Below are 16,175 nucleotides of genomic sequence, written 5' to 3'. Positions count from 1 at the left end.
GAGTTGAGCTGACAAATAGGAACAAATCTCACATGAAGCCAGGGGATATTTCCAAAAGTAAAAACGTGTTTTTATTATAACAATCAAAAAGTGCAAAAGTGCAGTGTCCAAAGTTCCATAAATAAATCCATAAAATAAAGGTCCAGGGAGGATAAAAATCAACAATAAATAAATCCATAAAACATGGTTAATATATGCGGTAGTTAAAACGCAGTCTCTCCTTACTCTCCAGCCCTCCTCCATTGCATCTTCCGCTCCACAGAGAACCAACAACCACGAGCTCCTTCAGTTAACCTTCGTCTTGGCCCCCTATCAGGATGTCACTGCCAGACCGCCAAGTTCAACTCTCCTCCCTCGATCCTTTGCGCACCCGCAGTCGCTCCTCAGATCCTTCGGGAGGGCACCTCTCCTGCTCACCCCACTCACTCATACATTCAGTGGGGCGAACCAGCCTCCAGAGCGCATCACCATAACGCTCCTTCACAGGACCCCAGATCATGGCGTCTCCACCTTCCAGGTGTCTGGATCGTCACCCTCTGACTGCTGTTTTCCGACCTTTTACTGCATCTGCTTTTCTCTCTCCATCAACCTTTCTCCTTACTTTTCCTCCTCCACGATTTCTCTCTCTCCGATTTTTATCCTCCTCCACGGTTTCTCTCTCAGATTTATATCCCCCCTCCGCTCGTATACATCCATCTATATATACACACCCACAGGTGTCTCCGTGGGCGCAGCGCCTTAATTACATGCTGCAGGAAGCCAATGAGGCAAACAAGAATGACCACACCCACACATGCAGGTGCGACTCGCTCCGATCACCTCATTAACTCCCCGCGGTCGTGCAGTCGCGCACACGGAGAACGGCACGGCTATACTGATTTAAAAACCGACCTTTTTTTTCGGATGCCGCGGACCCGCTATACCACACTCCTGTCTACCACACTACTTGGTCACTTATTCCAAGTGTCTGTGGTTCTTTGTGTGAAGAAAACCTTTCTAAAGTTTGTGTGTAATTTCCCCTTCACAAGTTTCTAACTGTATCCCTGTGTTCTTGATGAGCTCATTTTAAAGTCACCGTCTCAATCCACTGTACTAATTCCCTTCATAATTTTAAACACATCACACAGATCTCCTCTTAATCTTCTTTTGCTTAAACTGTAAAGGCTCAGCTCTTTTAATCTTTCCTCATAACTCATCCCCTGTAGCCCTCAATCAGCCTAGTCGCTCTTCTCTGGACTTTCTCTAGTGTTGCTATGTCCTTTTTGTAGCCTGGAAACCAAAACTGCACACAGGACTCCAGATGAGGAACAAGCTACCCATCTCCATTCAGAACTTCTGACTCCCTCAAGATGTTTAAGAAGTGTTTCAAGACCCTCTCATTTGGTGAATTTCTGTCTGTTAAGTGATGTAAATTGTAACTCGCTTATATTTTGTTTGGAGCTCTTCAATTGCGGTAATCAATTTTGTAACCTTGGCCTGTTCACAAACAGTAGCCCTTCCTATTGACCTAAATTGTCCAAAATAACATCAAGTCAATAATTTTAATAGTTCTAACTGTTCAGTAGTTATTTGCACTATGCAATTGGCGTATATTTCTTTTAATAAAAGAAACTGTCAGACTGAGGCCTAGTCCACACGTACCCAGGTATTTTTTAAAACTGTTTTCCTCCTTCGTTCTTAAAAAAAATCCCATCCACGCGTGCACTGTTTTTTAAAAAATCTCCATCCACATGAAATCCGCTGTCAAGTGGGCTCAAGTGGACTGTAATTGCTTCACACACTCGCCTTACTATTTTAGACACCCCCTGTCTGTCTGGCGTTTGCCATCTTGTGTAATCTTACCTTGTTGCGGAGGCAACTTTTATAACAACACTGACAGGTGATCTCATTACAGTTGTCTTTCCTTCGATGTGCGGGTGAAGCTGCTCATTCAAAGACAACAGCGATGTCCTTGACACAGGAAAACTCTCTCGCCATTTTTCAGCAACAACCACTTCATTCTCAAATTTGTCCCACCAACGAGAGGTCTGACTGGGTCTCGTCCCAAAGTGGCGATGTTGGGGCTGGGTCGGTGTCATCGGGAGTGTTCAATGTGGCAGTGACCTCCGTAGCGTATTCTGACGCCTCTGTTTCTCAATATAGTAATAAAGTAATCGTACGTTTAAGTGTAAGCATGTAAAAAGTCCCGTTAGCATAGTTAACACCAACACTACTTTAGCTATGCCTGCCACTGTACGAAACACCTCACGTAAACAAAACAGATAATGGTGTACACACTGACGTTACAAGCCAAAAATTCCGTTTTTCTTTGTCTACATGTAAACAGTGAACATGGAGTTTCTAAACATCACCACCCTGGAAGGAGCTTTTCAAAAGGTCTGTTTTCAGGGACCTAAACCGCAGTTTGTGTGTGGACAAAAGGCCAAGACGCATACAAAAAGCGACATTTTAAAAAATAAATGCCCGGGAACGTGTGGACAAGGCCTGACAGAGCAGCAGAGTTCAAGCGTCTGAGTGTCTGTCTTTGCTTTCCTCCTAGTGCATGATGGCGACAACACTCGCTTGGATCTCACCATCCCAGGTGAGCAGTGTTTCTACCTCAAGGCCCTGAATGCTGCAGAGAGGCAGAAGTGGCTGGTTGCTCTTGGAACAGCTAAGGCGTGTCTCTCGGATGGTCGGACCAAAAAGGAAAAAGGTAACAAAACCAAGAGGTTAAGAAGCAGGTGGAAGGCTCAGAATGTTCTAGTTATTTAAAAGGCACCAGTTTTTGTAGGCCTGCTAGATGTTATTTAAGATCTGCTCTGGACTCTCTCATTCAGAATGATAAGAGACCTCGGCTACCTGCCGTCCATGTCAGAAGTTCTTAGGCTACATCCACACAACGATGTCGTCAAAATGAAAATGATCTCCGTCCACACTAGCATCTTCACCTCATTTATGAAACTCTCTCTGTCAGGGGTTCCCAAACTGGAAAACAGGAGAGCTGAATTTGTGAGTATACCAGGAGAAACAGCGAAAGGCCAAAACAAAAGAAAATAGACATAAACTGTAGTCACTATAACCCAGACGAGAGGCAAAATCAAAGTCAAATAACATGCAATTGTGGCGCTATAGCCTCACCGCGACACTAACACAGAATAGTGCAGACAGATACTGGACAGCAAGCTTCTCAATAAGCATTATGCATGAACCACAATGAACAATATGCCAGCAAGTTTACAACGGGGGGGAAAAAAAATACATAACAAGGTTTTTGGACTTACCAGCAGGTTGTTTCTTTCATTTTCATCATTTGTTTCAGGTACAAGCCTCACGTGTAATATTCCACATTTATCGGCTGGTGTTTTAAAAGGTGGCGCCAAAGCTAAACGCAGTCGGGGGTGCCTAGGAAAGGCGAAAGACAGCTATAGGGAAGTCCATTTTGGATTAATAAGTGTAGATATACTCTAACGTTTCCATTTATGTCTTAGTAACCTCGAGGTTAGGTATAAGCGTGTTTTTTATTTTTGTTATTTAGTGTTTATTTATGTGTATTTTGCTGTTGAATACTTTGATTTTTGCTCATGGTGTATGATTCCCCGACAGGCCTGAAATGGTATCTCTGTATATTTAGGCAAGCTGACCAGGGGAATTGAGAAGCCTTTATAAGTATAGTTGTGGCCGCAAGAGGGGAAAAACGATCATTTGGAGAGGTTTGAGAAGAAGGGTTAGGTTGTACGAGGTATGCCAGGCTAAGAGACGCCTGGTGGCTGAGCAGTTGGTTGATGTTAAGGAGTGGGTTAGACTCCTTAGAACCAAAAACAGCTCCTGAGATTTTTTTTGCTTGAGGAGTTGCATTTAGGGGCTAAAACAGAGTCCAGTTTTGTTTTATTTCAAGGATGCTGATACCCCTTTGTGACACTAGAGGGTGCTGTCGCTCCTCAAACCATGCAGACAAACATCCAAGACACCAAGTAAAAGCACTAAAAAATGTTTTAATTCCAATTTCGTGCTCCAAAGCAACACAATCACCCCAATAAACAATAAATCAATAATTAATAAATCTCAATAATACAATCCTCCTCTCCCAGCAGCTTCGTCACCCAACCTCCCAACTCCAGCTCAGATTGCTGGGTCTCTCATAATCCTTCTTGATCAGGAAGTGCTCTTGTCCTTCTGTCCATGTGATTCCTTAGCACTTCCGGGTCAGATAGAGACTTGTATTTTTCTTCAGCCCGGAAATACTTCTATTCTTCTGTCCTCATGACTTGGGAGTACTTCTGGGCTATAGGGAAAATAAAAATCCCTGCGTCTCCCTGCAGCATCACACGATGACACCCACAGCACACAGCAGGGCTGTGAAGCCGAACTCCATCTCCCATGGTGCCCTGCAGGAATCCGGGGCACCTCCATGCTGCAGGGAAGACGCCATCTAGCGTCTTGGATGTGTCGGCTGAGATGAGCTGCCGGCCATCCCTCACACCTTACATGGAATAGTGACTAAGAATATATCATGTAAGAGCCTCTATGTTTTGCATATTCTGTTTTTTTTCTTCTTTCAATTTTCATAATTAGATTTGTTTTGTCACAGGATTATATATTTACATCAGCAACTATTTTTTTCCATCTATCATTTTAATAAAATTACCTTCTTTTTGGAGCATCTCCCTCTATTTTTACCACCTCAGTCCTGGTCGGTCCCGGACTACTAGCATGCCTTCTGCTTTAGTAGACGGCTTGTGACAGCAATAAGTCGTAACCAGGAAATACAAGAAATGAAAGCCCACAGTATCAAAATGAAAGTAAGGAATTTTATCTGTAGATCAGATAAGGTGTCTAACGAAAGGCCCGCCTTTTATGCTGGTTGTTGATCAAGTCAAGGTCATAACCCCAGAGGCCCCGCCCCTAGTGATGAGGGATGCAACCCTTACAACGGCTGGCAAATGGCTTCTCTTAAAGAAATATGCTACAAAGCATCAGTTTACCGCCTAAATCATAACAGGGTGGTCATACCTCCAGGGAGTGCGAGATGGCATTTCAGGGGGTTGTGACAAAAAAGAAGGCTGTGTCGTGATTGGTCAAAATTCTCACGGGTTCCTTGCTGTGGGTGGAGCATTTTTAAAAGGCGAATAGCTTTTTTAAGAGAATGGAATTTGGACCTGACAATGATTAGTAGAGAAGGCCAAGGTCTAGCATTGATTTCTGTGCCAGCCCTGATAGTGAAATGTTACATATTTCAAGGTTTGCTTGACTTTTTTGCCGGGGGGGGGACTGAATTGGATGGAACACCAGCTGCGTACACTCAGCTCATCTTTCCTGCTGTAGGTCCTGGCAGTAGCGCAGCAATTTTAACTGTGTTTTTGAACTACAGTGCAGGTGTTATCAGGGACAAAGCGCATCGACTGTGTGTTTCACTGCTTTGGGACATGCCGGCATCTGTTGCTTCATGGGGGTCTCCAAGCCCCCAAACCTCTTGATCTCTGTTTGTGTATTATTTCCTTGTGGCACTTGATGCTTTGCGGGATACCTTAACCCTCGTATCGTCAATCGAGTGTCATGAGGGACACATTTACAAGATTATTGAGATTTATAAAGGCAAATTGCTCAATTTATATTTTAAATTTATTACTTAAAAGCTTATTTTTTGAGTTCAGTTTGTTAAGTACTATATGTGGTTCAAAAATTAGAAATTTGACTTCTTCATCTTGAAATGTGATGTTATTATTGTAGGGGGTACGAACATAAATCACACATTTTCTAGGGGTGCAGGGCATAGAAAAGTTTAGGAACCACTAATCTATGCCCACAATAAAATGACTTAAAACACAAATGACATAGCCATTCTTCTACAATGGGCATGTTTGCATCAGTGGAAACCAATGAGGAAATTGTTATTCTTTAAGGCCAATGGGTCGGGTTGTGGGCTGCTGCTGCTGGGTCACAAGTAGCTGCTGTTTATATTGGTATTTATGTTGAAAGTTGGTCGTTTAGTGGCTGTGACGATTGTGCTTGATTCACTAAAGGAGCCCAACCCTACTCTAATGATCTATTCTTAGTGGGTCACAAAGACACTCGTATGGGAAAAAGTGGGTCGCAACACCAAAAATGCTGAGAAACACTTTTTTAAGGGATAGTTATGGTGCTAGCCATGGGATTTATTGTAAAACTGTAGATACGTAATAATGTGCACGTAATATACAAACTACAATTTAGATACATACAGGTATGCAACTCAACCAGCACCATGGAAAGCAAGTCTTCTGTGTCCACTACTTTGGAATATAGATTTCTTTCAAAAAGGGTGACCTGTCAAAGAATGAGATATTGAAATGAACAGGATCCAGTCAGGGAAGTGCGTCATAATAAGCATGAACCAATCAGAGAATGACTAGACTGTACGTTTTCAAAAACTGTTTATTTTCACCCATCCACACCGCAGTGTTTTCAGAAACGTACATCTCTGCAGAGCATTTATCGCCATCTCTGTTTTCAGCCGTTAAAAACATCGGGGCACTGTGGATAAAAGGTGAAAATGGAGACGAAGGTCAGCGTTTTAGTAGTTAGAATGTCAATGTAGCGTTAGTTGTGAGAATGAGGAATCCTTCAGTGTTCCTAATCACATTTACTGTCTCCAGAGCTAAATGATGCTGGACGGTGTCTGAAGTCAAAGATGTCAGAACTTCGACTTTACTGCGACCTACTTTTGGAGCAGGTCCAAAAAATCCAAAAGTCTGTGCAGCCAGATGAGGAAAGCCAGACTCCAGATACACAGGTACCAATTCATCATTTATATAGTGCCTTTCATATCTATGGAAAGGTATTACATCTATCTATCTATCTATCTATCTATCTATCTATCTATCTATCTATCTATCTATCTATCTATCTATCTATCTATCTATCTATCTATCTATCTATCTATCTATCTATCTATCTATCTCTGACTGATTTCAGTAATTTTTGTCCTATTTCTAATCTACCCTTCATTTCCAAAATTCTTGGGAAAATAGTGGCTATTCAACTTCATTCTCATTTATCTCAAAATAATCTGTATGAACAGTTCCAGTCTGGTTTTCACCCCCTCCATAGTACAGAAATGGCACTTATCAAAATTACTAACGACCTCCTTATGGCAGTTGATTCTGTTTTAATCACTGTCCTCATCCTCCTTGATCTGAGTGCAGCCTTTGACACTATTTGTCACACTACTCTTCTCAACAGATTATCTTCGATTGGCATTACCCACACTCCATTAGATTGGTTCAGATCCTGCCTCTTAGGCCGCACTCTATTCAGCTTAAAACATTCACATCCCAACCCACCACTGTTGCTTCAGGTGGGCTCTGTCCCGGGGCCCCTTCTTTTCATTATTTACCTCCTTCCCCTTGGTAATATCTTTCGTAAATATAACATTCATCTTCACTGTTATGCTGATGACACCCAGCTCTACCTCACTAGCAAACCTTACTGCTTCCTTCCCACCCTCCTTGCTTATTGATTGCATAGCAGAAATCAAATCCTGGTTTTCTTCAAATTTTCTTAAATTAAATTGTGACAAACCGGAGGTTCTCCTCATTGGTACAAAATCATCATTATCCAAGACTGATCATTTTTCATTTGTTATTGATAATTCCTCTGTCTCCTCTTCCCCACAGGTTAAGAGTCTGGCTGTCATCCTTGACAGTACTTTATCTTTTCAGTCCCATATCAATAACATCTCCCGGTCTGCGTATTTCCACTTGCGTAACATTAATCATATTCGCCCTTCCGTCACTCTCCACACCACTGCTATTCTTGTTCATAGCCTTGTCACTTCTCGTCTGGATTATTGCAATTCCCTTTTCTTTGGTTTTTCTCGCAAATCTCTTTATAAGCTTCAACTGGTCCAGAATTCAGCTGCCAGCATCATTACTAGAACCCCCTCTACTCACCATATCACTCCCGTCTTGCAGCAGCTTCATTGGCTTCCAGTTCAGTTCCGCATTCAGTTCAAAATTCTCCTACTAACTTTTAAGGCTCCCCACAACCTTGCCCCTCCATATGTGTCTGACCTCCTCCATGTTGCCATTCCCTCCCGTACCTTTAGATCCTCTTCCTCCATCCACTTGACTGTCCCCTTCGTCCGTCTTACCACTATGAGGAACAGAGCAACTGAAACTCATTACCATCTGAGCTTAGAAATATTGATTAATTTTCACTTTTCAAGTCTAAACTTAAAACTCATTTGTTTAAGACTGCTTTTTCTCTTTGATTACAATTGCTCTGCCTGGTGGTAAGGCCATAATAGATGATCTACATAAGTGCAGGTGCAATCCCGCTAGGATGTATGTAGGTTCCTATCCTAGTTAGGAAGGGGACTGATTTTCGGGAACAGTTTATCTTTCACGGTGAAAGGTGGCAGTACTACTCTGGGTATGGTCCCAGTTTAGACTCTTATAGGTTTTCATGGGAAATGTAGTTTGAATTGGCAACCCTGCTAGGATCCCTTGGTGCCCCCAGAGGGCACTGCCGAGAAAGGGTCTCTCTACTTTGGAGAGCTTCCACATGACCTGGAATTGCTTCCATCATGCTATGTCATGACATAGGAAGTACTCCAAAGTCCAACATTAAAGGAGCCACCTCACCTCACTTAGGTGACTTAGAGTTGGAAAACACCACACAAAGCTCTCCTGGAGAAGTGGAAGGAAAGGGAGAGGACTGTTTATTGGAACTTGCTATATTCTAATTTATTGAGATGCACCTGTAGGTGCCCATTTTGTCAGAAGCTGCCCTTTAATCTCCGTTCTCCATGAAAACATGAGAACCAAATTTTTCTGAGTTGCCACTTCAAATCACAAGGGGTAAATGACTATGAAAAATTTTGTTTTTTGGTGGCATCTTCATTTAAGTGCAATTTACTTACAGATTATGAGTTATGTGAAAGAAAATTACTGAAAAAAATAAAAGCTTAGAAGTATTTGAAAAGTATTTCACTCTAGATAGGAGTACATGTGAGTAACATGGTGGGGTGAAGGCCAAGGTGCTTGATAGTATTGTTAACAGCTGGTATAGGTAATTAGAGGAGGTCAGCAGTTGTAAATCCATGCCTTGTAGATGCTTTAAACATATACATACATTTACAGTTGATAAAGTTTTAAGCAGTGTCACCCAACAAATCAGTTGTGTATGATGTGGGACTTTGAGGAAAGTAGCTTCTAGGGAGCCTTCTTCTGTGAGAGATACCAACTACTCCAGTGCCCTCAAGTACAGGATCACTGAACTGAGTGGGGTGTTGGATAGTTTGAGCTGCTGCATAGAACTGGGGATACTTGTCCCGTTGCCATTTAGGGAGATTGTGTGCAACCTTACATTTGTTCAAGTGGAGACTCACATCCAGCAGGGTAGAGACAGGTGCCTCATGGGTGGATGTAAGCACAAAGTAAGAAGTAGATAGATAGAACTTTATGTGTCCTCGGGGGGAAATTTGGCAAGTGCACACTGTCCAGAAATGTCAACCCCAGAGTTAGAGATGTCCAACTGTTTTCTGAACCTTGCAGAGTCAGACGGCATCTCTCATAACTCTGAGGTGGTAAGCAAGGATGAGGATCCCCAAGAGGTCATCTCTAAATCAGCCCCCAGAAAGAAGTGGGGAAGCAGTGATAGTTAAGTACTAAATTGTTAGAGGGGCTGATGCACAGGTTTGCTTTCCAGAGACACAGGTGGGATACCTCCGTGGACATGTGGATAGGCTCCTGCTCGGAGTAGGGGTAGATTCAGTTGACATTTGCCACTTTGGAACAAACCGCATAGGTAAGAATAGTGTCATGAATGAACATACATTTATGAATTTATTGCACAGTTTAAGACTTTTTCCAATGGCTAGGATACTTTTTCCCCGAATCTTGCATCATTGGTGTGTCATTTCTTTTATTTTGTGGCTACATTAGGTATTTTAATAGTTCGATTTATTTGTTTGTTGTTTATTATTCTTATCACAATGATGTCTTCCTGATGGCCACTATCGTTTTATGACTAAGTAGCTAAGAACGAATTGCTGGGGACATACGCCAAAGGTCACACCATCATGATATCATCATTCATGACAGAATTTAAAGCCTCTTTTTGGGATGTGCAATTCTCCGACTAAACTGCAGCAAGCATCTCTTGCTTTAAAAGTCTCTTTGGTTTTCGTCTTCATGTGTTACTGGAGTTTGTCTTTCACTTTGCACATTGGGCTCAGATGCTTCTCTCTGGCTGATCTCCTGGTTACAACTTTTTGCTGTGTCTCTCTATGTTTCGCTCTGTCATTCTGTCCCTCTTGTTTTCCTCCTTTCTCTATCTGTCTGTTTTATGATCAGTACAGGTAGGCGGTCAGTTCTGTAAGACACATTGGTTGATTTGGGAGACGTGACCTGCCTGCCTTGTCTTTTTTTCATTCCCCTTACTTGAAAGGCCACCTGTCAAGTTAAATACATTTCTGGGATGAAGAGTAAAGGTAACATTGTGGAAGACAGATAAATGCAAGGCCACTCATACAGAGTAATCAGCGTAGTTGGCAGGATTTAGAAAGCTTAGTAAGTTAAGCTTCTTAAGATACTGGAAACGCAAAATCCAATACCAGAGAAGTAGTTCTGTATCTGCTATAAGAAAGCAAGAGGTCAAAAATAGGGTGGAAATCCGTTAGTAATATTTGAAAATTCAAGGAGCGGATTTTAATTTTTGGCTTCTTTATATTTGTACTTACCTTTAGAAAATGACTGAGGCATCATCTTTGTTGAAAGAGACTTGCCACCAGTTTTTAGGCTCCTTGGAGGAATGCATGTGCATTGCCGACAGATGCATGGCTGCTGATCTTCTCCAGCCATCGCCACCAGAGTCCCTAGTCTCTCCCGTACGGCTCAGCTTAAGACGGGTAAGTGTTTTTGGCAATTTAGTTGTTTCATATTGTCGCGCTTTATTTATGCTTTTAATGCTTGTGTGCTCTCTTCCATGTCTTCATGCAGATGAGACGATCTGCTAGTCACGCTGGAGCTGTTCCTTCTGACAGGTGAGTTGGAAATTAAATCTTGCCATGTAAAGGTCTCATCCTTCCACCAAAAAGAGTGACATAAATACTGATTTGGTGGAATTAAAGGTTAAAATCCTAAAGGTGGCAACAACAGTGATCAGTTGTGCACGTAATGGTTGGTTTTGTGTAAAATTCTGCATTTTTACTTCTGTTATGTCGAAATTTTATTTGAGACAGGCATGGTTAATTTTTGCTTTTTTCTTTGATGATTTCCATCAAGAGTGGCGCAGTGGTAGCATGGTTGCCTCACAGTAAGGAGACCTGGGTTTGCTTCACGGGTCCTCCCTGCGTGGAGTTTGCATGTTCTCCCTGTGTCTGCATGGGTTTCCTCCCACAGTCCAAAGACATGCAGGTTAGGTGCATTGGTGATTCTAAATTGTCCCTAGCGTGTGCTTGGTGTGTGTGTCTGATGCGGTGGGCTGGCGCTCTGCCTGGGGTTTGTTTCCTGCTTTGCGCCCTGTGTTGGCTGGGATTGGCTCCAGCAGACCCCCTGTAGTTAGGATATAGCTGGTTGGATAATGGATGAATTTTCATCAATGAGTCGTCATTTTGGCTGTTGATTTCTTGAGTGGTGGCATCACATTTTGGTCATTTTAATACCCATCACCATGTTGTTGAAGGCAATAACGCCCATTGCTCTTTTGGTTTGTCATGGATCTTACCCTGGTGCTTTGTTTTTTTTTTGCTTCATTTGTAATTTGTTTTCTCCGTCCTTCTAAAGTGTTCAGTTAAGTTCTACTTTTGTTAATCATTTTGTAATTGTTAATTATCTTCTTCTAGTTCCTTTCATCAGTTTGATTTGTTCCTCATTGTTCTTTATTCATTTTTTTTTTTATTCATGTGAGGGGCAAGATCCCTGATTAGGCAGTGGCCCTCAGGTGCTGCAGTTTGCTCATGCTGAAATACCTGGTGTTATGATTGGCTTCTTCTCTTTAAATTTTCTCCACTTTTTTGTAGTCCTTTCATGCAATATATATTTTACCTCTGTGCCTTTTGACTCCAAAGAATTCATGTCTGTCCATCCATTTTCCAACCCGCTGAATCCGAACACAGGGTCACGGGGATCTGCTGGAGCCAATCCCAGCCAACACAGGGCACAAGGCAGGAACCAATCCTGGGCAGAGTGTCAACCCACCGCAGGACACACACAAACACACCCACACACCAAGCACACACTAGGGACAATTTAGAATCGCCAATCCACCTAACCTGCATGTCTTTGGACTGTGGGAGGAAACCGGAGCGCCCGGAGGAAACCCACGCAAACATGGGGAGAACATGCAAACTCCACGCAGGGAGGACCTGGGAAGTGAACCCAGGTCCCCAGGTCTCCCAATTGCGAGGCAGCAGCGCTACCCACTGCGCTACCGTGCCGCCCTTCATGTCTGTTACTATTAGAATTTTAGAATTTATTATTTGAAAGTTTGTATTTTTTCACATTGTTCCGCAATGCCATTTTTGCTTTTGTATGATCATCACTATCTTGAGAGATTAATATTCCCATTACTATGACAACACTCCCATCATCCATAGGGAGATTGTGATTGTTGATGGTATTTAGGCTGGAATGCACATTTAAAGAGAGTTACGTGCGGCTATTTTTGTTTTAAGGCTTCCTGGTTTGGGAATCCCTGCCTTTTTAAAAGAATCTCTGATTTTTTTTTGATTAGTGATTTGGATTGGTGAAATATTGGTTAGACTTTTTGGTGTTTGACTTTTCCACATATTTTTGACCATGTCTTGTTCTCCTGGTCCTATTTCATGAAATACTCTGTATGTCATGGAGATCAGAGCAACTGGAGGCTATATAAACTTGTGACAGCCTTCACATAGTTGCAGTGGCATTTACTCTGATATTTATGTTCTTCGGCTCTGTTCTGCATTCCTTGTTGCAGTTTTTCAGTTTCAACCATTAAGCTTGGATTTTTAAACATTTAGATTTTGGCTTTGTAGTAGTGCTGAGAGGTATACCGGTTCATAACGAAAACCGTTTTTAATTTTTGTTATGATAAGGATTTTTCTTATACCGCAACACCGGTTTAAATAGCCTAAACAACGTTCAGAACATGGCGCAGCGGGAAACTGTTTAGGGGGGGGGACCTTTGTCACTGTTACACCGCTAAACAAGCATGCAATGGAGTACACGCGTTAGTGTAGATATTGAGCGGTGAAAATGGACAGAGAACATTCTGAAACAGAAGCTGTAGCAGACGATAAAGTTGAACATGATGACACAGAAGAACATTTGCTGAATAAAGGAGCCGTGTCTGTTGTCTGGATACTTTGGTTTTAAAAGGTCGGATGTGGACCAAACAACTATTTACTGCAAATGGTGTTGAGCTAAAGTTGTTGCCGAAGGCGGCAACATGAGCAATTTGCTGCACCACCTTAGCCGCAAACATGCTTTGGAGTAGCATGAATATATGGAACTAAGATTGGCACCCTCCACATCCTCAGGTAAAACTGAAAAAGCGAGAGGACACTTGAGTCAGACGTCACTTGTAGACGCATTTGCTAGAGGTACTGCCTACGACAAAAAAAGCAAAAAGAACCAATGCCATTACAATCCATATAGCTAACGTGTCAGTGGACAGAGATTGTTAACGTTAACAGAAAGTGTAGTTAGTTTACAAAAAATATTTAGTATTTATTCCATGTTCAGTGCAATACAATTTTTCACAGGCACCTCTGGATATTTTACTAAGTCTAAATGCCTCTTTGGATGGTTGAAAATATGTTGTTAAAATTTTAGTTTAAGTTGTTTGCAAAATTTGTTCAATAAAAAGGTTCTATATTTTGACTGCAACTGTCATGCAATGTGATTCCTTCTCTTCATTAGTGCCACCCCCTTGAAAACTATCACTTTATGGGGCCGTGCAAACCTGTATTAATATGTGTGTGCACATGAAAATGTTTTTTTTGTACAATTCTCATGACAGTGGAATAGGTTATCCTTAGGCAGTCTACTGCAGTAATTGCAGTGGAAAATGTGGTTAACATCCACTCATGCATGGGAAAAAAATACCGTTGAATACCGTGAAACCGGTAAAATTTTGAAAAATACGTGATATAGAATTTTGGTCATACCAAAAAGCTTATTCAGTTTGTTTGGGTTGAAATAAGCTACAAGAATAAACGTTAGAAAACACAAGTAGCTCTCGGCCATTTTCATTTTGTAAAAGTAGCTCTCGGGGGGGGAAAAAAGGTTGGAGACCCCTGCTCTAGACACTATTAGGCAGAAATGATTTTGCAGAGCAATCAAAGCATCCGCCTTTGGAGTTGTTTGTTCTTTTTCTGCATGAGGATTGGTAATGTGCCATGTGTTGTGAGAGGTGCAGTTTAAGGCTGTCAAATCGTATGTAGCTATTCGGATATAATTGTAATACTAGGGTGTTATACCGTGTTAGCCATTATGTATGTAGTGAGACTGTTGTCTCTATTTAAACCATGTTGTAATATGTTAAATTTTAGCATGAGTTTCAAGTTGGGAAGTTAAAGTTGATATGAAAATTGTTTGCATCTCTCGGGCTGACAGACAACCTGACTACAGACCCACGTTGTATGGAAAAACTCATCACTAACTTCAAGTGACTCTGTTGGACAGTTATCTTCTCAAAAGATCTTGACTAGACATTGTTCTCATCTCTTGCTAAATGAATCTCAGCCTGTCAGTCTATTAATTATTTACATTCACGATGTCTCACTTATAAAAACGTATTTGTTTTGTTATATTTCTATCCTTTTGTGAAAGTGTGTATTTGATATTTGGGCTTCAGTTTTCAATTATTACTAAAATATGAAAAACATTTCTTTTTTAGTTATGTGTTCAGCATTTCTCACATTTCCTGTCATCCTACACTTACACAGATCATTGTAGACATGGAACAAAAATGTAGTGCATGTATTCCAAATAACAATACTTTATTTACCCTCTACAACTCCAGGCACCTCACTCCACGATAAACACACTTGAGCTGTGAGGATTTTGCGATGGACATAGCTCCATCGGTGTGGGGGGTGGAATGGCAAGCTTCTTGCTGCTTGTCTTGATTGACACATTTACAACACAAAAGACGCTGACGAGAGGTGCAAAGGAATTTAAGGTGGCTCAGGATTATGAGTTTTTTCGTAGGCTTCAGGCTTCAAGGCTTCAGTGTTATAGGTTTTCCAATGCTGTCTCTGTCCTGGTGTCCATATAAACACAGGGAATTCCAGTTTGTGTATTACATCTTGCCTGAAGAAGGGGCCTGAGTTGCCTCGAAAGCTTACATATTGTAATCTTTCAAATATAAGTGGAATTTATTTGAAAAAGACCTCATTCAAAGGTAGAAGCTGACATTCGATTGTAGAAAAACGGTTGTTTGTTTTACCTGCACGAATTACTACAGACGCTTTGTGCAAAGCCATGGGATGTTACCGGTCTGTTTTTGCACTTTGTTTCCACAATCAGCCTTTTTGTAATTTTTAATGGTTAGCTTCCAGTCAAGTCAAGTCAAGTGGCTTTATTGTCAGAGCCAGACCCTTCCCTATTTCTTTTTTTCCTGTCCCACTGCCCTTGTCACAGATTATTCTACCAAGCCAGGAATTCATGCAGAGTCCAAAGCCTTCTGGTTTCCTTCAGACTTTATTAAAAGTAACAGCGCAAGTACAGACGCAAACCAAGTGTATGTGTGTACTGTATAATATTAACAAAAAGAGCAGCTTACTATTGAAAACGGCAAATATAGGAGTGAGTGGGAATCGAACCGGGGACTCTTGATCATACTTGGTTTGCATCTATACTTGCACTGTTACTTAGAGTCATGTTTGGGAGGCGGGGGGGTATGGGCTGGGGGGATGTTAGAGCACATCAGCTTATTCAGTGCTGCAGGATCAACACACATGTTGATCTTTTTTCTTTCAGTAATAGCGCCAACATAAATCCACACCTGATCTGATGCTGTTCGTTTTCAAATAATATTGCATTAGTGCGATGATGTTTTCACATATATTGTCTCTTTCAGGTGTGTAATAGAAACCACAGCATAGAGAGAAGCGTGTACATTGTAACAGGTACACACATTGTAAATGTAGGAAAGACGATCCTTGCATGTGAGTGAACAGTTAACATTTGAATCTGATGATTGCATATAGCGCTTAACTTACTGCT

The 16,175-nt window shown here is 41.6% G+C and overlaps 1 protein-coding gene across 1 annotated transcript in view; it reads left to right on the top strand.

The window, feature by feature from the left end:
• Nucleotides 1-16,175, top strand: part of LOC114649081 (pleckstrin homology domain-containing family A member 3-like) — a 40,203-nt gene that overhangs the window by 14,760 nt on the left and 9,268 nt on the right. The window contains exons 3-6 of the mRNA XM_051924371.1: nucleotides 2,540-2,695; nucleotides 6,615-6,751; nucleotides 10,709-10,870; nucleotides 10,962-11,005. Of these exons, the coding sequence (XP_051780331.1) occupies nucleotides 2,540-2,695; nucleotides 6,615-6,751; nucleotides 10,709-10,870; nucleotides 10,962-11,005 (499 nt within the window). The remainder of the gene's footprint in view (nucleotides 1-2,539; nucleotides 2,696-6,614; nucleotides 6,752-10,708; nucleotides 10,871-10,961; nucleotides 11,006-16,175) is intronic.

The sequence above is a fragment of the Erpetoichthys calabaricus genome, chromosome 3 (assembly GCF_900747795.2).
Source record: "Erpetoichthys calabaricus chromosome 3, fErpCal1.3, whole genome shotgun sequence".
Classification (NCBI taxonomy): Eukaryota; Metazoa; Chordata; class Cladistia; order Polypteriformes; family Polypteridae; genus Erpetoichthys; species Erpetoichthys calabaricus.
This window is presented reverse-complemented; position numbering and strand designations above follow the sequence as displayed.